This window comes from Euwallacea fornicatus, chromosome 17, assembly GCF_040115645.1.
Source record: "Euwallacea fornicatus isolate EFF26 chromosome 17, ASM4011564v1, whole genome shotgun sequence".
Lineage (NCBI taxonomy): Eukaryota > Metazoa > Arthropoda > Insecta > Coleoptera > Curculionidae > Euwallacea > Euwallacea fornicatus.
The window spans coordinates 2564477-2587377 of NC_089557.1; the positions used below are offsets into that span (position 1 = coordinate 2564477).

Here is a 22901-nt window from a genome sequence, read left to right on the forward strand (position 1 = left end):
TGGGTTTGTTGATCCGCCGATGAGTTCAATTTGATGCTGTCTTAAGGCTCACCGTCGCTATCTCTTGATGAAACGTTTAACAGTCTAAATCAAAATTGTTTGTTTTTCCTTTAAATTGGATTTTTTTTTAAGGCTCAGTATCAGTTTATTTAAGAACTTCCTCCGGGGTCGATAATTCGAAGACATCTCTAAGTTAATTTAGACTGTCCCTGTGCTAATGTGTTTATACTGAAGAGAAACATGCTCGGGCTGAATCGATTTAAACGGGTCGAATCGATTTCTAGACTTTAAGATTAGATTTCGGTTTTATGGAGTGTCATTTGTATTTCCTGCCATTAACGGCGGTTTGAAACAGGGAACCATTTACGGCCGGCTAAATTGGAGGCTGCCCCAGGTTGTACCGATTCAATCATGGCTACTTATGCAGCAGCAGGAAACGTCGAGATACAAAGAAACACACAAAATGCGCCAATAGAACATCTCAATCCGCATGAAACGCGCGCTCTCATGGAAATGACCGTCACCTGTCAGGTTCAGACCTTGTCAGGCGTAACTTAACGCACTCGCGTCACATTGTCAACAGGAATTATGTTCTTCATTATTAGCAGGACGTCGTTTATTTGCAATATTTTTCCCTTACCATATCACCATGGCATGTTCCAAATCGTGCATTATTTATAGACGCAGGTGCTGTGAATAACGTTCCATAACGACTTTTCTTTTGGGTGCAATGGAAAGCGGCAAATTATGATGACATATTTCCAATGAAGACAAATTTGGAAAACAAAGGACCTAGTTTGGGAACAAAAGTAGGAGGCGTGACGCGTGCCGCCCTTAAGGGCTCGGTGTTGTATTTACCCTTTGACTCATTTGTTTATGGTCAATAAAAGGTTCGATTGATGGAATCATTTACAGTTCGTTGGCCTTATTGAAGTGTGGTTATTTGTTTTCAACTGGCGTTTCTATAGATTCTGGCCCTCATTGTACTTATGCGCTCAAGTGTATGTTCAAGCGGAGTCCTGCATTTCTCATTTTGGAGCGATGCCAGGCACCCAAAGGTGTCCCACCGAAAGCCGCGTACCAGCGACGGTGCTCCCAGAAACATGAAATTCGAAATATCAAATAAAAACGCTAGGTCTACACTAAATAAGAAGTGAGTTAGTATTCAGGTACGAAATGTTGGAATAATGCATCAATGTAGTGGACAGGAAGAAAGCAACCAAAACTTTGAAATAAACAAATCTGAACCTTTTTTGATCAGATTAGGAGTTTTTGAACGAATTTTATGGGTGATTTTATATTTTTTGTAAGATCTCGGAATCAGGAATCAATGTGGCAGCACCGCTTACGGTATATTAAGTCCCCAAAAATGGCAACTTTTTTCCCTTCAACCAATTTTGTAACTTCAGTCGATTGGGAAGTACGAGAATAGTCCCATAAGTGTCCTATCTGACATATAGATGAAGATTTTTTGGTTGAAAATTTGCGTATATTACCACGGTCTAACCTTAAAAAGCTTATCTCTAAAGCTTGAGGGTGCTCCATTGATTTATGTTTGTTTTGGAGGTGTTTTGATTGGATGCTTTCGGGCATTTCGTGAACATAGAAAGAATTGGCTATCAACACGTGATTCACTACTTTCATTTGAAAGATCTTACTCTAGAAGAAACTGGTCCTTCGTTAACGACTGTAAAATATTAAGTAGTGGAATTTAAACACAATCGTACCAGCTACCAAGACGAACTTCGTAGTGGTCGACCCGATGACACTCCAGATACTGTCTTGAAAATTCACAAAACTGTATTGAAAGATCATCGACTAGAATGACGCAAGTTAACAGACATGAGAGGGATTTCAAAAAGTACTGGACATCGCATTTTGACCGAACAATTAGATATGAGAAATTTGTTTACAAGATGAGCAAAAAAACGCCGTGAGAATGTTTCAAGGGAGGGTTTGACAAAATTTCACTGCAATAAAGTCGAGTTTTTGCGTCGATTCATAACCATGAGTAAAACATGGGTCCATCATTTCACTCCTGAAACGAAAGACCAGACAAAATGATGGAGGGGAAAAGCCGCTGGAAAGAAGGCGAGAACCGGTTGATCTGCAGGAAAGATGATGGCGTTAGTTTTCTGGGATGCACGTGGAATAATTTTTGTTGACCATCTCCTTAAAGTAAAAACTATAAACGGAGAATATCATAGAAATTTATTCCATAATTTGAGTGAAGAAATTAGAATCAAACGAGCGTATTTGATGAAAAGAAAGTCTTGTTTCATCAAGACAACGCACCAGTCCGCACTTCTCATCCGCACCATCTCGATGACCAAATTCAATCAACTCGATTCCGAACTTTTCCTCACCCCCGTCCTACTCGCCGCATTTAGCCTCCTCGGATTATTTTCTTTTCCAAACTTTGAAAAATGGCTCGGTGGAAAGATATTCGCCAATAATAAAGAAATTAGGTCCGAAATTGATGTCTATTTTGGAACATTCGAAACTTCTTATTGTAAAAAGAGTATAGAAGCCATAAACCATCGTTTGCGAAAGATGTATCAACTTCGAAGGAGACTTTGTTTAGTAAAATTTTCCATTTTTTTTTCTTTACGTGTTAAGTCGGGTACTTCTAAGGCTACCCTCGTGGAAATAGTGACCACACCTAAATGAAAGCCCTATGTGTGGGTCTGCGCAACTCATGTTCTACACATTTAAATTACACAAATAAATCGATCTGACTAACCCCATGGCGCGCCCTTTTCCCAAAATCCTTAAAGTAAAAATCGATAAAAACTCACCCTTTGACTACCGTCTTCAGGTTAGTTCAGGTCAGGTAGTCAAAAGGAAGTCAAAGTAAAGTTAAAGGATGGCGCGCTTTTGGCTGTAAATTCGTTTTCTCCCATCATTTGCCTCAAAATGATGCATCTCTGCTGCAACCCTCTCACCGTTTTTCAGATATTTGCTAAGACTAAGCCCTACGTTGTACACGAGTACAATTTTGACGCTCTGCAGATTGAACGTTGTCAAGTTCTTCGTGGATCAAGTTGGGCTCGCTAGGTGAGATCCTGCATAATAAGGATTTTGTCCAGTAGATGAGTTTGCGTGAGCCACCATTACCAAACGATGTTTCAGGCATTTTTATTAAACGAAATTAGTAATTCAACTGAGACGATATTGGCCGAGAAATCTTAAAAATGCATCGGTGTGCGCCATGAGGAATGCTCGACGAAACGCTATCCCATGAACATTGAGCGAAACGTCTTCGTTAATGTCTCTATAATGCGCCTTGACAATGACTAAATTGCCTCGGAGATTCATTGTCTAGAACCCACTCGGAACCAATACATCATCGTTTCTATTTCAACGCGTGGCTTCAGTCTTTTCAAGCATTAACATATTTTAGCATAATTATTAACGATATCCTGTCCTCAAGCACTCAACTAGGCCAGACATTCGTTCCATTGTCTTTCCCAGCCATAAAATCGTACCAATAAAGCCAATTCCCATTTGACCACCTCATCATAGCAGTCTGCGTGGTCCAGCACGATTCCAATTATTTGTTTTGTATCATTAAAAGCAGTACCACAATCACGTCGTAGGAGTGAGCGCTCAATCTGGACGAGTCGAGAGTATTCGAGGCTCGACGGATTCGCCCGAGGTCGGGTACCACGCGGGTTCCGCGGGGGGGTGGCAAGGGTCGAATTCCAGTCGGTGGGTTCGAGGTTGCTTTTCGGTCGGTTCCTTGGTCAAATGACTCTATTAAGAGATTATCCGGCGCTGTTGTCGGATTGTACTCGATGTATCTATCTCTCGATGCGCGGAAATTTAATAACATCATTAAGGGCTGCTGTATGTCATACATTGCCATTGTGCGGAACCTGGAATGGGAGGGTTGTTATTTTGTTGCCATCCCTATTTACCGTAGAGCCAGTAAGCGGCTTTGCACAAATTACCCTGCGTAATCTGTTCACGCTTGTTGGTTTCGCCTTTTGTCCCTTTGCCACATATTAACGATAGGCCCTTAATTCTTCTTAGGGTGGCTAAATGCTTTTTGTTACGGCAAATCGTCGTTTATTAATCCTTCGGGTGGGACGCTTGTGATAGGCCCTGGTCGGGGGTTTTGATAGTCTAGTTTCGACTTTGGCGACAGTGGTGTAAGATCGGTTCGAAGGTACGCGAAGAAAATTTCTCAACTGAATTTACGTGAGAACTAGCGATAAATGTCCCTCTTAGGAAATATTTACCTAAGTTTATGATTCAATCGCCAAAAATCCTACCTCTGTACCTTGATTTACATCCAACCTTTCTCGGGCTGATCCCTGCTGGGAACCCCGGTTCACCTTCCGCCTCCTCACCAGCCATGCTGATTCCATCATCAATGCTAACCAAATCTATTGCAAAATCCCCCGGATGAAGGTGTAACCAGCATAACTTGTTACACGCTTCCAATATAAGGCAAACAGAACCCGGCATTCTTCCTTAATGAAGACATCAACCACGGCAATGCGGCGCGCCACTGCCTTGCCCCCTCCCCTGCTTAATTCTGTTTCTGACCGTGGTCTTTCTTGGGATGGATTTCTAGTCAGTACCGAGACGCACTGGAATACGGAGTCAGTGTCTCACGTCAGGCCGATTTAGTACCGACAATACCGAAAAACGGGCTTCAGTGACGTAGCGGACTGTTGACTCTTTTGGTTTTGGTGATCGGTTTTTGAGAGAATATTTGACTGGATTAGTTCAGTGGATTTGAGGACTTTGTTCTGGCTATGATGAGGGGTTTGCTCGATGTAAGTTAACATTGGGGGGTTGGCATTTTGGATCTCTTCTTAAGAGACGAGATGATAGACACTTAATGCATAGATTTCATGGAAGCATTAAAAAAGAGCGGCAGAAAGTGCGAGTTATGTAGTTGCAGGCGATAATGTGGTTTTTGGGGGCTTCGGATTATGCTTTAAGAACTCAATGTCATGCTGCTCTGTGGAAGATTTGCAATTTTCTTGGAACAGTTGACGAAGAGGGAAAATAATACGCGCTCCTGAGATTAATAAGAATTATTTTACTGCATCGCTCTGTTAGCGGTAGCTTCAGGAGATGATAGTTTTGGATATCATTTTCTTCTATTCATTCCATTTTTTCTTATTAAAATAGTTTCTCTAAAGAAAAGGTCCTTAGTAGGCTGTAGGAGCCTACAAAAATAGTGCCTCATTATCTTAAGACGTATAGTGCGGGAGCCGGTTTTTCTTTAACTCCTATTTATTTTGGTAGCTGTGATTACTCTGCATGCAGATTATGTAATAGCAATTTATGTAACTAGTAAGGAAATGCATAATTTTGCGTACCTAGAAGGACGCTGTTGAACAACCAAAGAGAGACGTAACACAAGTTACATAAAAAAGCATTTCCCACTGAGTTTCATATTTAATTTTTTCCAATTTTGCTGCACGAGTATAGAATTGTAACAAACTAGCATACTTTAGAACATATTCTAGCTATGCTCTGTATCTGCGAGTACCATAGCAATCATTGATCTCACTAGTCCTATTTGGCAACTGTTTTCATTATGTAACTAGTTGCGAAATGAAACCCCTTTACTCACTTGTTTTGATCAAGAAAACTGCCACTTCGCATCCCGAAGCTGGAAAAATGTTTTTTTTTAAGTTGAAGACTCCTTTGCGGGGCTTTGTAAGCGTGCGCTCACATTCTTTTCATTGAGCAGGTACACAGTGCAACAAGTTATAACATACAGAGCTGCACCTTCAAAGTGAGTAATACCCAGGCTCAATTACAACATTTCTATGTGGTTAAAGCTGCGACCAAAGTAGTAATCAGACTAAGCCGAGTTTCACATATTTTCTAAAGATACAAGAAGCAAACATTTTTAAATATAAAGGGCGAAATTATTAATATTCTGTCAGCTTTAACCACAAATTAATTGCCACAGAAATGTTGAAATGGAGCCTGACTATTGGTGCGTTTCGACAAAAACTAACCAGATGTTAAAGTTAACAGAATGTTAATAATTTGGTCCTCGAAAATGTTAACTTTATGTTACAAGTTGCTACTCAATTTTATCATCAATTTTATTTTTTGTGCCAAAGCTGTTTGAAGAAAATCAAGGAGGAAAAACTGAAGTACAGTATCTCTTAAAAAGATTCAGAAGAACGTCTTACCCTTTGCAGCCAAGAAGGAGGTGCTTAAAGATGGAATTATCACTGTTCGATTAACTTTAAAATTTGATTGGTTTTCATAGAAATGCACAAATCGCCAGGCTTTATTTTAAAGTTTACTTCGAGATCTTATGCACTACCTCCGCATTCGCAGAGAATCTAAAACAACTCTCCTCAAATCAGGCTTTTTCATTTCAGTCCTACCTCTACAGTTAGCCATTACTGATGCCCGAAAAGCACGACGGCACAGGGGGCGGATTGACCACAACCGCGCCGCCTCTGATGCCTTTTCCAGGGGGCCCTTACGCCGCGTTTCAGCCGGGCCCCCCAGCGCCACCCCCACCGGATCGTTTTCCCTGGCCTCATCAACCTCCACAGGGATTCCATCCACCACCAAGGTAAGTCTGTTGTTTTGATTGAAATGTTACATCTATTTTCCATGGAGGTGCGGCCTAAGTACATTGAGGACTTGTTAGTTTTTTATCATCGTCATATCACCTCTTTCGCTCGTGGGTTTATTTAATTTGAAATGTTGCTTTGCAGGATGATTAATTACGTTTGATCAAATAGATATTTTTGTTGTTGCCGGTCCTAGGAAAATTGTAAAATGAGTGAACTTTATGTTCTGTGTAAAACGGCAAATTCGCGCAGCCCCGACCACCCTCACAAGCAGCATTAAAATTTATCGCAAGTGAGAGCGAATTCCTTACGAGTTCTTGCACGGAACCAGATGTAGTCAGAGATATTTTCTTACTAGATTAATAAACAATTGCTAATCATCTTTTTTTAGCGTTAGCGCAAAAGTGTATAGAATGGAAATGAATTAGTAAAATTAAAAAAAATAAACTTATAATAAGCCAATATATTTTACGATTATTCCATTGATTGCAATTTGCTATTTCATTGAAATTGAGCATAAATAATCATCAAATGCAACAGGCAATTGAGGAAATTAATATAAAAAAAAACGAGATTCGTTTCAAATATGAGTCAATGCCAACATTGTCATTCGTGGCCGTGATGTGATTGAGCGATTGCAAAATCACTTTCTGCAGGTGTATAATTGAGCCTGCTTCACCGGCGCGTTTTCTCCAACAAACATTCAATAATTACATTTTTAATCGTGTTTGGCTTCGATTCATCTTTCAGAACTGTCAAAATTGTCATTAAAAAAAAGTTAGAAAACAGGGTTAAAAGAAGAGGACGGAGAGGAATATTAATGAGGAAGTAAGTCGCAAAATGGACATCTATAAGCAAATCTGGTTTGCGACCATTCCATAGATTGCGATGGAAGATAGAACGGGAAAGACATTGAGGAGGAGATGAATGGAAGCAACTGCTTCGAAGGGTAATACTCCCTCCGATATTGAAAGCTAGACTATTCGTTTCAGTGGGAAGGAATTTACAATATATTAATTTATGACACAGTTTAGTTTTTGCTATTACTAACCTGTTCCTCCCCGATGTCTGTTTCTTCTCTGCTTCTAACTCTAACCTGACTAGAAGGTTTAATTTTTGCGTATAGTTTGCCTTATTATTAAGTCATTTTTCACCGAAAATCAAGCTTCAATTTAATGATACAAGTTATCAATTTACAGAAAGGTCCGCCACCCTATCTAGAAGAAGAATTTGTTCTTCAGTAAAAATCAATTTAGATATTCTATTTGGAACGACATTCTTGAAATGCCGAGTCTGTTTTAACACAGTCGTTAATGTGTTTGTTATTTTCGTTGTTCCGGTCTTAAGTTTTAAATAAACCCGCAGATGTGCTGGAAAATTGGACGCCGAGTCTATGAACTGTGTACGCGTTTATTGTGTCTGACCGATTCTGATGGTTTGAGCCTGCGGCAATATTGAATTTTACATAACACAGTGCATGTGGGACTAATAAATATTAAATACCAATGGGAGATGTGACAGTGCGTTAGAAATACCGAAATTGGGTGTGTGAATCGCTGCCACCATCTACCGTATCTCCCTTCACCCCACCATGTCCTTCGGACATCTTCATCTGGTGGAAGGCTGGACTTTGCCCGCCCATCATAAGATCGGCGCGATTTGTTTGATTCTGCTCATATCTCAATCACGGCCGATGCAGCGAGTTGCACAACTCTTCTTGTTCTTCTTGCTGTATTTCTTCGACCCACCTGTCGTGCCCCGGGGGGTAATTATGCACCATTTCGCCAATGCAGCCCGCTTGCAAATTGCGATTTTCGCTCTCCTTTTTCTACACCAATCTTCCGCCCTTTCGACCAAGGGCTTATTTACTACGTAAACAGAATGATTAGCAGCTCGAAGGGTTAATTGCAGCACCGGCCTCTATTTTTATGGGCTAGTTATTGCTTCCGGCTTTTACCACGCCCATATAACGCAACATTATAAATTTACACCCAAGCTCACAAATCCTTCAGATTTCGCCGAATGCATGATTCCCTTTGTGCGGGGCAGGGACTTCGAATTTTAGACATACTGTCTAAAAGTGCATTCTTGACACTCCACCGGACAAGCGATTGTGAATAGGGCTTACAAAGGCTCATGGGTGGATTCCAGGTACAGGGCCCAATCCCATTGTTGTGAAGAGTTTACGGGCAGGCCGTTTCCCGTATTTGATCGGTGATCATGAATAGATGAACGCCGCATTAGAGCACAATAACGTGTTTGTGTTTCTTTTCATCTATTGAGATCTTCTAGGGAATCCTAACTAGATCACTCTAATGGTCAAATTACACGAAGAGCGGCGTTGCTGAATTAAATGCGTACTTTCTTCGTCATTGCCCATCATCAATTACGAAGTTGGTGAGCCGAGCTCTAGTAAAAATGGCGAGACAAAGGCAAGTAAGACACGTCCGCGGCTAATTAGCACTCAATCTACCATATGGGCGCTTAATGAAGCAATTTTCATGCAATTATCAAATAAAAATAAGCTGCATTCAAGGAAGCGATTGAACGTCGCATTATTAGTTTACTGCAAATGGGAAGAAGACATTGGTATTGCAGTCACGCCGATTCCAGCTAAATGATTATAGATAACTTAATTTGCACGTGCTATGCCTATATTGTTCCTCTAGCATGCTGTTTCTAAGTGATTATCGCACTCATCAATTTCTGAAGAGTTGTTACCATCGAAAAGACGAACGACTCAACCAAATGCTTTCTTCGGTCGATGGGCCAATGTCATCGGGTCTTTAATTGCCGCCTCCGGAATGAAATTAACTCCAACTTTATGGTATATTCGATGACATTTTCATCCGGCGATTACAGAGAGGCGACAGTTTACAAATATTTTAAAGAATAATTAAAAGCTGAAGGAGTATATTGAATTTAAATCGGCCGTGTTTTTACAGCGGAAACGTGCATTGTTTACTATTCCTATCTAGCTATTAGTTGTGTTGCATATCCCGTATCCGGCTTAAGAAGTAAACGTTCTCTAATAGTTTCTAAGAGAAACTACAAGGTTATGGTCGTAATACTATTTTATCGTCGGTTAAATCAGAAACGGCAGAGCAACTTCAATATTTCGGTATCATCTTCGGCCTAAAAAAAAAAGAAGTTTTTAATTTATTTTCTTAATTTTTTTTCTTTTTCTCCTTTTATGATTTTTTCTTTTCTTTTCGTCTTTTTTGTTTCATGTTTTTTTTTTCATTTTTTCTTCCATTTTTTCTTTCGTTTTTTTTCTTTGTTTTCATTTTTTTCCATTCTTTTTATAAGCGTTCTTAAGTTTTTTTGTCTTTTTGATAATCAAAGACATTACCCTCGTGAAACAGTTTGTCAACAGTTCGATCTACTGGCCCGATTAAATAAATGAGTGCCTTGTTCGCAGATAGACATTGAGGACCTTAGGCGATGAGTCGTTATTTTGTCAAAAACGATATATTACGTCTACAGTTTGTTACAAAGCATGAGCTATCGTTTAGTGGAAAAGCGACACGAACACTCAATAAACATTGAAATAATAAGCACATTTGATTCATCCCTTTCGCAAATATGGTTGGTTGGAAGGACGGGATAAGTCGTCGCAATATGGCCCTCCAAAGTGGTTCTGTCATGTGGATTTTTTTCAAAATAACTTCTTTTTCAGTTATTTTAAAAGATATCCAAAACGATAGGGCCCCTTTGGAGGGCCATATCTCAGCAACGGTGCTCCGTGGGATCAATGTTTATTGGAATTTGTTTTACTATTTTTGGCTTTACTTTCAACTCCATAATTTTTGCACCAACTTTTCCAAGTACCCAATATTTGGTCATTATTTTTATAAGTGTTATAAGCTTGAATCTACAGGGTGAGTCGGGAGGATCGTGCCAAACTTCAGGAGCGTGTTGTACATGAAAAATAAATGCAAAAAAACTCAAATGTTGTTATCCGATTTTCGTTTGTTTACAAGTTATAGCGTAAATAAATTTTTTTAACTAGGATTCTATTTAACATAAACATACCTTTCCTGGACGTTGGATTGGTCGTGGTGGCCCTATTAGTTGGCCTCCAAGGTCTCCAGACCTCACACCACTAGACTATTGTTTGTGGGGTTGGTTTAAAACTGAAGTGTACAGAGTGAAAGTGGACACTCAAGATGCACTAATTCAACGCATTAGAAATGCTGCAGCTGCCATTAAAGAAAGACATGAAACAATCAGGAGCGCAACGAATGCTCTTCATAGACGAAGCCGAAAATGTTTACAAGTTAATGGCAATATTTTTGAACATTTACTATGATATCCAAACGTTCATTTATGGAATTTCTTATGAAATTTATAATTTTTTTAAATTTTATGTTTTAATTTTATTTACGCTATAACTTGTAAACAAACGAAAATCGGATAACAACATTTGAGATTTTTTACATATATTTTTCATGTACAACACGCTCCTGAAGTTCGGCACGATCCTCCCGACTCACCCTGTATAATTCAGAGATTTTCTGAGTTTGGTCACAACTACCTGCCATATGATAGATCATTTAGTATTATAAAAAAAGCTAATTTGAACGTGTTTACTTGCCCCTGTATTACAAAAAAAAGTTTAAACTGCTGTTTTTCGATTTGAAGTCACTGCTGTTTCCCAGGGGATGATTTATGATTTCCAACTGTTGTAAAATCTTTTTCATTTTTAGTGCTGAAAAATCTCGACAAAGACAAATTTTGCATTCCTAGTTATACCGATATTTTGTATATTTATAATTTTTTAAGAGAATCGAATTTAGCACGATTGCTAGTGGCTTCTTTTTAATAGAAATTTGCCTTATTAAATATAAAAAAAAGTTCGTCAACTTGAACGAAAGGAAAAGTGTTAGAACGCTTCGCTGCCTCTTAAGGGCTCAAATTTGAGAATGTCATGCAAATGGCTACAGAGTATGTACCAAAAACTGACATGTAATTTTAAGACAGTTTAAAAGGTGATTCTGTTCTTTTTTCAAACTTCAGACGTTTCAAGCACGAATGAGGAAGAAAACTGCTCCGACTGCTTATATCATATAGTATTACGTGTTTATGTATATACATATTGCGGTCTCCTACCTTTGAATGTTTAAAAATTTAGTTGTTGCGAAAGCTTTAAACTGGCTCATCTCGTTTTTGCATTTGCGCGATTTTTTTATGATGTACTCTACACAAAAAAACATAAAAAAATGTACTTTTTTTTTGCTTTTTGATTCTCCTGAGAAGTTTTTAAAAAGTGACTCATCTCCTTTTTGCACCAAGGTCCTCGATTATCTTCAATTTTTGTCCTATTTATGGTTTTCTGTGATATCCCCGAACCTCTGGCCGGCCCAGGAACGCGCCTTGTGTTATGATTAATGATTACTACGAATAAGGAAAGTTCAAGTCTCATGGTGTGAGTGGCGTTTGCGGCAAAGTGCTGGAACGGGGCCGGACTTCAGGAGAAGATAAAATGTACAGTGTGTTTTCGCAAGAACGAACAGTGTAGCACAACAGGACGTGGAAATTAGTACGCACGTATCGATCCAGACCGCAGTCATTGCTACAGCCTTCCTGCATTTTTTAACAGCTTTCTCAATTTTCTAATTTTCTTCATGCAGACCTATAAAGTAACCACGACCTATACACGTTCATTATTTGCTAATTAGGAACAGTTACAAGTTTATTACTTCACGAGTATTTGTCATGGTCGCTACTTAAACCTCGAGAACGTACTTACTACCGCCAGGAAGATAATGTGCGTTTTGGCATTATGAAAAGCACAGTGCGGTAATAGAGAAATTAAATTTGCGAAGTAAATAAAGCAATTCCGTAAGCAAAGAGCGCGAGCGAGCTGGCTCGACCGAAGATGGTTTTGCCGATTAGCAGTGAAAAATGGCGGCCGCTTCGTTATTAATGACGAAGTCCGAGCCGGTGCAGCCTGGTCAATATTAAACGTAATCCAAGTCCCCCTGATAGCTCTAATGCCTTTTTATGAGCCACTCTTCAGGCTTCGTTCCCCATTGTTCTTGAATCTTCAATATCCAGTTCTTTCCGCTGCCATTTGGTTGGTTCTAAGTCACCATCGTTTATTTAAAAATGTTAATAGCGAGTAACAACCCAACGGGAGAATCTAATTACAATGTTTATACAAGTGATGGTTTTATCAGACCGCATGTTCGCGGCGGGGTCCCAATGGGCATGTTTCGCTTTCAAATTATGATATCGGATTTCAAATGGGTTTTCCATCGGTTCGGTGCGTAGCTCTGCGAGTACCGCGAGTCTTATCGTCCACGCACATTCGCAGGTGATTATCAACGTGCGAGTTGATGAAGGTCGGGGACGAACAAACAAATTAACCGCTACTCGAATTTTAAGACAAATACACACGAGTAAACTTTGTTCAAGCTTGGTTCAATATTTATATTTGCCGAGCTACAATTCGATTACTTTGACGAGAAGGACATTAGCTTTTCCAGCGGTCTTGTTTGTTTCCAGGTGTTAACTGTTTGTTCAGCATTGTCGCGAGTAATCCGGCCTATAATTAGCTCTTTAATGCAACTTCGGACTTTTACCTGAGCTTGACCGTACGGCTCTCACAACCCCACAAGACATGTAAAGTAGCCGTAAATAAAACGTGCCTAGAATTGAAAGATTTATCTGCTGGTAGCATCGCGAAAGATAGTGTTTCCTCAAACATAAAGAGATCATGACTCGGTTGTCCGTCTTGTAAACAAGCCCTGACATTTTGACCCAAGAATCCCGTAGGCGCGGAAAAAGACATTTATCTACCCCCGTGAGCGGTGTAGCGCACAGAATTATACAGATCCCTAACAGAGATACCTTTGAGATAGAAGTTTGAGAATGAACGTTGACCGAAAGCCAGTTTCGGTTGGGTTATTTTTTTTGCGCCGACCGAGGCGCGTTTCTTAGAACGGCCCGGTCATAAATCAGCGGGTCCCCCCGACCAGGGTACTCGACGGCCCGCGGTAGTTGATCTCGGGACTTGATTTAGTTGTCTCGGTTTCTCGTGGGCGGGTTTGTTTGCATTTACACACACAACCAACATTTTTCTTGATTGCCCTTATTGAGGCCTGCCAATTGCTCTGTTATTTGTTCGTATCCGCATAGGAGAAAGCGGACCTAACAACGCCGGAGGGACACGTCGGCAGCGATTTGGATCCCTCGATCGGACGGGTGCGGACCTGGCTGATTGTCGTTCCTCGTCCCTTAACGATTTTTGGAACTTCTGGAAGCGGCGAAAGGCCCTCAGACAGCTTTTCGACGGCCCCTCTTCCTTGTCTCGCGCAAATGCCCAACGCGGCCCTGGCTCTATAAATTGGGCCGCTTTTCCTTGGAATATTTCTCCATTACCGGCAGATGCTTCTCGCTTCCTTTCCTTGGAGGCAACTGGATGGTTGTAACGCCCTTGGATGTCCTTCGTGCTGTTTGAAGTCGAGGGTCAAACGGGCGCTTTGGGCGAATTTTAGGGCAATCCCGGTTCTGAGCGCGAATTGTTACGAAGATATGTAACTCGTGACTGGCAAAATTCAGGTTGGAACGTGCTTATCAACGTGGCATGATACGAGAAAAGCGCCAGAAGTACGCGACCTGCCACATAGATGGCGATTTTCTTAGCAATATTGTAAAGACCTAACCATAAAAAGCTTATGTCTAAAGTTTAAGGGTGCTACGTTGATTTGTGTTCATTTTGGAACTATTTTTGATTAATGCTTTCAGAGATTTTCTGAACATGTAAAAAGCTGGTCACCGATACATGATTCGAGGCTTCCGTTTAAAAGCTCTTAGCCCCTTTAACATCAAAGCTGAGTTAGATTTTACTCTGGGGGAATCTGGTCTGTCGTTAACAACTGTAAAATATTGGCCTGGCAGAGTGCAAACGCGGTCGTGCAAGCCACTAAGGCGAACTCCGCAGTGGTCGACCCGCTGGCACTCCAGATCTGACCACTGCAGATATCGTGGTCAAAATCTACAAAACTGCTGGAAGACCGCGCGAGGTAGCAGACACGATGGGCAGTTCACAAAGTACTAAATATCGGATTTTGACCGAACAATTGGAGATGAAAGAGGTGTGTTCAAGATAGGTGCCGCGATTGCTCACAATTGAACAAAAACAGTGCCGTGAAGACGTTTCAAGGGAGTGTTTGGCAAAGTTTCGCAGCGATAAAGCCGAATTTTTGCGTCGATTCGTAACCATGGTCGAAACATGCTTCCATCACTTCGCACCTGAGACGAAGGAGCAGGCAAAACAATTGACTCAAAGGGGAGAATCGGCTTCTAAGCAGGTGAAAACCGTTCCATCTATAGGAAAGGTGATGGCGTCCGTTTTCTGGCATGCACACGGGACTGTTTTTCTTGACTATCTCCCTAACCGAAAAACAATAAACGGAAAATATTATACACCTTTAGTGCAACGTTTAAGCGAAGAAATTAAGAAAAAACGGCCGCATTTGACAAAAAATGAAGTCATCAAAGAAACGCGCCAGTCGACACTTGCGTCATTGCGATGGTCAAAATGAATCAATTTGGTTTCGGATTTTTTCCTCGGCCACCCTATTCGCCAGATTTAACCCCCTCAGATTACTTTTTATTTCCAAATTTGAAAAAGTGACTCGATGGGAAGAGATTTTCCAGTAATGAAGGGGTGTAGTCCGAGATCGATGCCTATTTTGAAACATTCGAGGCTTCTCACTACAAAGAGGGCATAACGCATCGCTGGGTAAAGTGTGTCAATCTCAAGGGACACTATGTTGAAAAATAATGTAATATATTAAAATGTTTTTTCTTTGATAGCTCAGGTACTTCTGGGACTGTCCACGTGTCTCACGTGACACGAGGGGAGCGTGCTTCCACCTTTATGTTTCCTTACATTCTACGATAGTTATAATTGCGCACCGCACGGGTCCCTTCTCCGTTCTTTTTCCAGCCCTGCAATTTCTCTTAAATTTCAATTAAGTCCCAGTAGTAGTTGCGAGTTTAATGACCACTATTAATTGCTCGGAACTCGGTTTTACAAATTGTAGTATTATGCATATTTGTAAGCCAAGCGCGCTCCTGTTCCACTCTAGTTAATCCGGTACCATTAGTGAGCCCAAGAAATAATTGGGTTCCATTTCCAACGCACATTTAGATTCTATTGATTATCCCACGTACTCACTCCTAGTAGATGCGAACCGTCTTAATTGCAACACTACAAAAGTCTGTTAACACAAGCGATTTGGGCTCCTTTGGGGCCCGCTGCGGACGGAGGCGCGTATGTGTCTTCGACAAATTTCCCCGCCTTAGAAGGAGCCCGAAGACCAGACGCCAGAAAAATGTTTCCTGGTATCGTTAATGGCTTACGTAGCGTTTACAATATGTAAATTATTAAGTTTAACATTATTTTCCCTCCGTTTAGATGAACGACTTAGGGATTTGAATAGCACCGAAGGAAATAGAGAACAGATGCGCTTCCTAGGGGAGAACAACACTTTATCTTCTAATGGTTTATTTATACACCGAGAATCGACATAAACCAAAGGCTATCAAATGACCTCGCATAAAATTAAAGCCACCAGATAACATTGTTATGTTATCGTTTAGTGTTTTTTTTTTCAATTTAGAAGGCACCGTCCTATTGTTGCCCAACGCTACCGCAGTAATGAACTCGGATCCTTTTCATGGGCATGAAGGTACAGCGATGGTTTTTGAAGTCAAGCGTATGATCCAAACATATTGTGGGTATCATCGGAACTGACAAGTCAATTAGCGAGAACGTTATCAACTGGGTGCTGCTCAACAGATCGTAAAGTGATTGATGAGACCCTGTTCTGTTCGCGTTATTGGCGCACACATTACTCAGATTATTGACCTTCTATTTATAATTACAATAACGCGAGATCGCGATTGACTGTTGCACACTCAACGCTCCAGCAATCTCGAGATTATTTAACAATGTTTTATGGGAAATTGAGGGACTGTGAGAAACAAAAAATGAAAGTGATGGTAATGGTGCCACGTTTCTAAACCGACTGAGTGCAAAGGCGCTAATTGGACGTAAATGGTGTTTGAGCCCGCATTTGCATTTGTGAGCTAAATAGCCCTCTGACTTGCCCACGTCATTAAAAGCGATTTTTCCATAAGAAAAAATTCAATTTAATCATTTCGCTTAAAATGAATTATTGTCCTCGATTCTCTGTCTGCGTAGGTTTATTCTTTAAACCAGAGACAATTATCATTCGAGCAGCGACTCGATGTTAACTGGCTTATTTGCAAACGCAGCTTTAGCCAGTAATTTTAGTTGATGTCCCGCAAAATTAATCTCCCTCAAATGAGGTTCTGCAGGATCCTCTTGGCCAGTAGATGAACCTTCTTTGATCGTGCGCCTTGCTGCTGATGATTTAATGGGTTCTCCTGCGTGAACCGTCTAGGTTGTAACTTCGAGATGTGAGTATTGTCGTAAATCATTTTAAGTACCTCAAGGCCTGCAGTTTCCCATGACGTTGATGTAGATGTTAGAGTTCTGAAAGGGGAAGAACGGTCACAGCCATAATAAATTAGGGTGGAGGCGGCAAAAAATTGACACATTATAGAACTTTTGAGCGCAGCCAAAATTCCTGGTTTGTCCATTGAAGAAAACTCGTCATTTTTTATTACAAGATTCTTATTTACGCCAAGACAATGACTTCGTAGTCCTGTTAGCTGTAGAGCGATCGCGGTCGGGAGTTTTTGAACATTGCCGATGATGAGAGGATTTTCGGGCAATGGCGGCTCCAAGGAAGTTTCCGGCACCCTGCGAGGTTCATTCCAGGCCATTTCCTCTTTAACTTGGGAGAATAATTGTTGATATTCATGGCGACTTCTAGTGCAAGCGAACAGAAGTTTTCTGCGAGAAATACCTCATGTTCGTAAATTGTATCGTTTACGTAAAAATACGTAAAATGAATATGAAGCAAGTAAAAAAATTACAAAACCTAAATTTGCAAGTAAAATTTACGACTAATGGAATGACCGCACAGCAGATTTACCTGCAAATTGTCGCTTTTTTTAAGTATAACAAACGTTGGAGTTGATTTGAGCCGTGGTTGAAGAAGGATTACGTCGGTGACTGTATAAAGCTTAATCTTGGGCTACGGGTGTAATCTTCTTATTCTACTCCTCTACACTTAAATAACTACATACTGTTAGTGACTTCCCATTTGTTGTACCTACTTCTGCGAAAAATTCCCAATTATACATGTGGTTTTTGAAACTCCACTGCGAAATTATTACAACATCGCGATATTTTTATTAATAATTTTGCAAAGTCCTTCCAAATAAGGGGAGATGTACCGGTAGGACGTTAGAGGCCCAAAGGGCCGAAATTGAACAAGGAACAGAACCGTCTTCTGATTTTAATATTCCAACGAACTTCTTGGTACATTTTGTACGTCGAATGTTCTGTAAACGATGTTCAGTTGATAATTTCATGAGCTTTATAAATTAATACAAATGTGTATAGCGTGCTGAGGAATTCAGCTAAATATGCCATATAAATAAAGCTGTTTGTTATCTCAGGAATAAATCTCAGTTTTTGATTTATTGGCCTGAAATTACTCCTAGGGGGTTTTTGGATAATTAGTAAATTTATTTAAATACGTACCTCATGCGTTTTCGAAAAAAAATCATTTAAGTTTTGTTTTGTTATTATACCTTCCCGAATGACTCGACGCAATAAATTTACCAATATCGAGATGGGAAATATAGTGTGTGTTTACGCGCAAAAATAAATTTTAGAAGTCATCACGCTGCTGAAAGGTATCTGGAGCTTTATCCCAATAATAGACAACCAGATCATTGAACTTTCAAACGACTCTACGATAGACTTGGGGAGACTGGTTCATTTCCTTCCAAATTGGAGAGTGAAAGAACGAAAACTCTCGCTGTAGATCCAGAAAACGAAATCTTCGCGCGGATAGTGAAGGCCCCTGCGACCAGCACCAGACGGATTTCTGAAGCAACAGCGAGGTACATTTAATTGAACAAACAGCCATCTTCACAACATAGATAGTCCTTATTTAATGAGAAAACATCACTTTCGAGATATATACAGAGATATGATTTTGCGACCAGTAGAACACCTGAGGAAAGTGAAGGGGGAACGGTACTTTAACTTCTTGAAAAGCGATTTTCTTAGAGTTTTGGAGGATGTTTCTCTAGCCTTAAGGCAATTTTTTTAGTGTTAGTAAGATGGCGTACCTGCTCATTGCGCACAAGGGACTTCTGAAGTGTGAATTTTCCAGGTTGGTAGATTAGTCGGGATGGTGGCCACCGCGCAGCACCGACTTAAACCCATTGGATTTCTTGTTGTCGTCATGTGCAAGTTTGGCCAATGAGAATATGCCTCGTCCTAATTTAGTTATTGGAATCCCTTTTGGTTCTGAAAGACTCCCATTTTGGCACATCTTAAAACGGTTCCCTCGGACGCACGCAGGCGGTCGATATTTCTTCACCGGATATGCCAGTTCTGTTGAAAGGTTAATCCGCCGAGGAATTGCCAGTCCTCGACTTTTTTCAACCAAGATTTTTAATGATCGGCGATGTCCAGGATTGATGACTTTGCCGCAGAGGTCTCTGCAAGGCGCAGGCAATTGAAATAACAAGGCAGAGTTATGACTTTATGAGCGGGGCTATTTCGAGAATTCCGAGTCAAAACAAGCGGAGTAAAACGGCTCGGAACGAGGCGAGATCGCTCGCGGAGAACACAATACAACAAACACAACATAAACAAGCAGCGGCCGTAAACGGTCGAAATTCACACATGAGGCACGAAATCATATTTTAAGCAATGTCGTGTTCGCCATATTTACATTTCTCCGCCTCGACATCGACATATAGTATTTGGTTTTGTTCCTTTTCCTTTCGGATATTTATTTGCGAAGCCGTGCTGATCACGACCGGAGCGCGCATAAAAATTTTGAGCCAATTAAAGCTGCGTTAACATTCGCGGGTTAAAAAGCGAGAGAAATTAACCGAAAAAGGCATCCAGAAGCATATTGCCGAGATTACCTCAATAAGCGGTTTGAAGAAGAAACTCTCATGCGAAGGGGAAAAAACTGGACCTGAGCAATCTCTTAGAATGACGGCCACGCACGGCTTCTCATCGTCCCCATCAAATTAAATCGATAACTTCTTCTGTCGGTCTTCGAGAGCACTAACCAGAACAGGGCAAGTTTTTGCCGATGCGAGATACACATATAAATTGTCATTATGCGCGTACAAGACATACCGAGCAGAATGTAGTTCTCAAAAATGATCCGGCAAACGTCACCGCGGGATAAAATATGATCGGGGCCCCGTGGAACGCGTACCGCCATCGTCTTGCCTGCCTTGTTTTTGTCACGGCCGTCGACGCTTTTTACCGTTGACGACGTTTTCGGGTCTCCAGCTGGTACGGACCCTCGACCTGGTGCAGTTTTCATCCGAACGAATCGGTTCTAGAAAATCTGGAAAGCTAATCAGCAGCGGCGGGGAAAAACCCGATCGCGCGGCCGTTTAGCAGCTACGAGGCAGCCCGTCAGCATCTAAAAGTTATATAAGCCGGCGGTAAGAAAAAGGCAAAGATACCATTTGCCGGACCAGATCTGGGCTGGCTGCATTATGCATGGGCATCGACAAAAACCAGCTCCCAAAAACAAACGACCATTGTTATCGTGCAGACGGGCTGGTAAAAAAGTCGGGATAAAGTTATATTTGTCAAATATGCTAATTATCGCGTACATGCGAAAGTCTAATTGAGTCGGACCTGCATAATGAGAGCCTAAATAAAAAGGTTAGAATTAATTAGCATTTGAGCGGCGGGTCCAGTACGAAAACCGGCTCGGGGGCCCAAAAAATCATGATGTTCAATGGGCAAGAAAGCCGATTAATTTATGCGTCAAAAATTGCCCGGCTCGACTAATGCGTTTTTAATTACGGGCAAGTTGTTGACTGCGAGTTTATTACAATTCACCTGTGTGCAGCACTGCGTGGAGAATCCGAGCCATAATAAATCGCTCTTTTAAATTATTGTTTACACTAGAGCTCCCGAAGTGGAGTAAATCAAACAATAAAAATGGAGTCATTTCACTTAATGTTGCATAAAACCGCTTATTTAATAAACCGAACAGATTAACATAAAAAATAAACGAGTTCCCGAGCCCGGAGAGAGAGAGCCCGAGAGGAGATCTCAGCCGCAGATAGGATAAGTGTTTTGAATCTTCAATGCCTTATTCATGGCAGACCATAAATAAGGAAATGTCTTAATCTTTGGGAACGCAGTATATTTTGTTTTATGGCGAGATAAGTCACCTCCGAAAGAAAAACGAAAAAGACTGTTTCGACATTAAAACGTCATTTTGATTTAGATTTTTCGGTGGGTCCTTGGGCCGTGTTGTCGCTTCTGGAGATAATTGCCCAATTAGTGAAGATAGAGAATGGTTTAGCTGAAAAAACCGCTTTATCCGGCCTGGCCCATTTTAACCGGGCTGTGACAGGAGAAGAATAAACAGAGCTGTAACGCCTGCTGTGAACCGAAGGTACTAAAAATTCCGGTCCGAGGTTGTTAAACCTATAAAGCGCACTTTTAGCGTCGATAAATATTACTCCATTGCATTGTACAGCGGATGTGGCGCGAAGAGTGGTGGTCTTCGGCAAAACTCTATAAATATGAAAGCCAAGAAAATCAAAGCCGACCCATATCTCTGTGGCTACCCCCCTACTGCCCCCCTACTCTCCCCTCTTCTCATAAAGTCCAACTTTTCGATGTAGTCATAATTAACTTTGTAACAGGTGTCTGCAGTAAACACTGGCGGCGCTGATTCCGGCCCAAATTGCACCCATTAACAAGTCAATCGCAACAGTTCAGAATATCCGTTCTATTGCTGGAGGTCGCACTTCCGAGAAATCCGGGCCCTTCGCCAGTACTTCGGGCCTTTTTCGACCTGCAAACCGCTTTCTGAGAAACGTGGCTTTTAGAAATTGTCCTCTTGAATGACTAAGCGATTTCTTCTCGAGGGTTAGCATATGTAAACCGTAGTGATCCATGCAGTTTGCCCCGACTTTATTGGTTCTTCTAGTACCCACTTGGACGGTCCGGGTTGGAGATAAGAGGGATGCAAGAGATTTATGGATAAAGTGCGGCGGAGGGACAAATTTGGGAGGATACGGCAACGCAACTGAAACAAATCAGATTGCTAAACAAACTGGGAAAAAATCGACGGCGTGTTCGAGAAATAATGGTTCAATAGGTAGAGTGTAGTGAATGAGTAGGCGGAGAAAAGAGCGCTTTAGCTAAACTCCATTTTATAGCTGTTCAAAATTTTCTGCAAAGCTGTTTTCAACCCAGGATGGATCGTTGAAATTCGCTACTTAGAGCAAATTCCCATTTAATAAGAGAACATCGGTTCAATGTGAGTTTTCTATTGACGGGTGGTGTAGGATTTCGGGACTAGTTCGGTCGCCGAAACTAAATGCTACTTGACCTTCTTAAGAAACAACGTATGTCTAGTTTTGGAAGATGTTCCGCCATTCTCAAGGCAATGCTTGTTGGTTTACGAAAGACGGGGCTCCCGCCCATTGCCCAATACACGCACGAGCGTTGTCGAATGTGAATTTCCCACCTCAATAGATTTGTCGAAATAGGAAACCTTTGTAGCCGCCACGATGCCCGGATTTAAACCCATTAGATTTTTTCGTAATTTTTTTGAGGCACTGCTGCATAAGTGCCTACCTAACAGCAGAGAGGAGTTAAAGAATAAAAAAAAATTAACATGCTGTAGAAAAAAACCAAGCAACCTTTTTATAGCGCTGAATCACTCCGTTTTTCATCCGCTAGCACACTTCGCTCATGCGCGCCGATGTCCCTGGAGCACCCGGTATTCCCTGATCTCTCAACCGTTCGACTTCTGTAGAAGCCCTATCCCGACGATCTTACGGACCCTTTTAACTTCCCCGATTAATCAACATTTCAGTGCGATATAGCTTATTTAAAGCACAGTTCGTTAAAATTAAACAGCTAATTGCTCTTAGCCAAAAAAGACGTCTCTCTCGCTGCAAATTGTTCTCAGAACCACTCGGCAATTAAGGGGGCCCAAACAAAAACTCGTCCTTAATTTGCAAATTTTACACACGTGCAAGGGACGTTATTAGTTGCAAGCTAGGAAAGCGACACGGAGAGCGTCGCGAAATAGAACCGAAAGGGGCCGTAATAGAATAAAAGTTGTCAATCTTTGACACCCGACGCGGTTCCTTCAACAAATAAAACGGCGATTAAAAAGAATTACTAAACGAAATTCTCGAGAGCGC

The 22901-nt window shown here is 41.1% G+C and overlaps 1 protein-coding gene across 3 annotated transcripts in view; it reads left to right on the forward strand.

The window, feature by feature from the left end:
* Nucleotides 1–4506: 4506 nt before the first annotated feature.
* Nucleotides 4507–22901, forward strand: part of ci (cubitus interruptus) — a 47545-nt gene continuing 29150 nt past the window's right edge. Inside the window, exons 1-2 of one of the 3 annotated variants that reach the window (XM_066292531.1) lie at nucleotides 4507–4787; nucleotides 6366–6565. In XM_066292531.1, coding sequence (XP_066148628.1) covers nucleotides 6393–6565 — 173 coding nt within the window. In that variant the 5' untranslated portion in view covers nucleotides 4507–4787; nucleotides 6366–6392. The remainder of the gene's footprint in view (nucleotides 4788–6365; nucleotides 6566–22901) is intronic. The other 2 variants (XM_066292532.1, XM_066292530.1) reach the window with 2 other exon arrangements.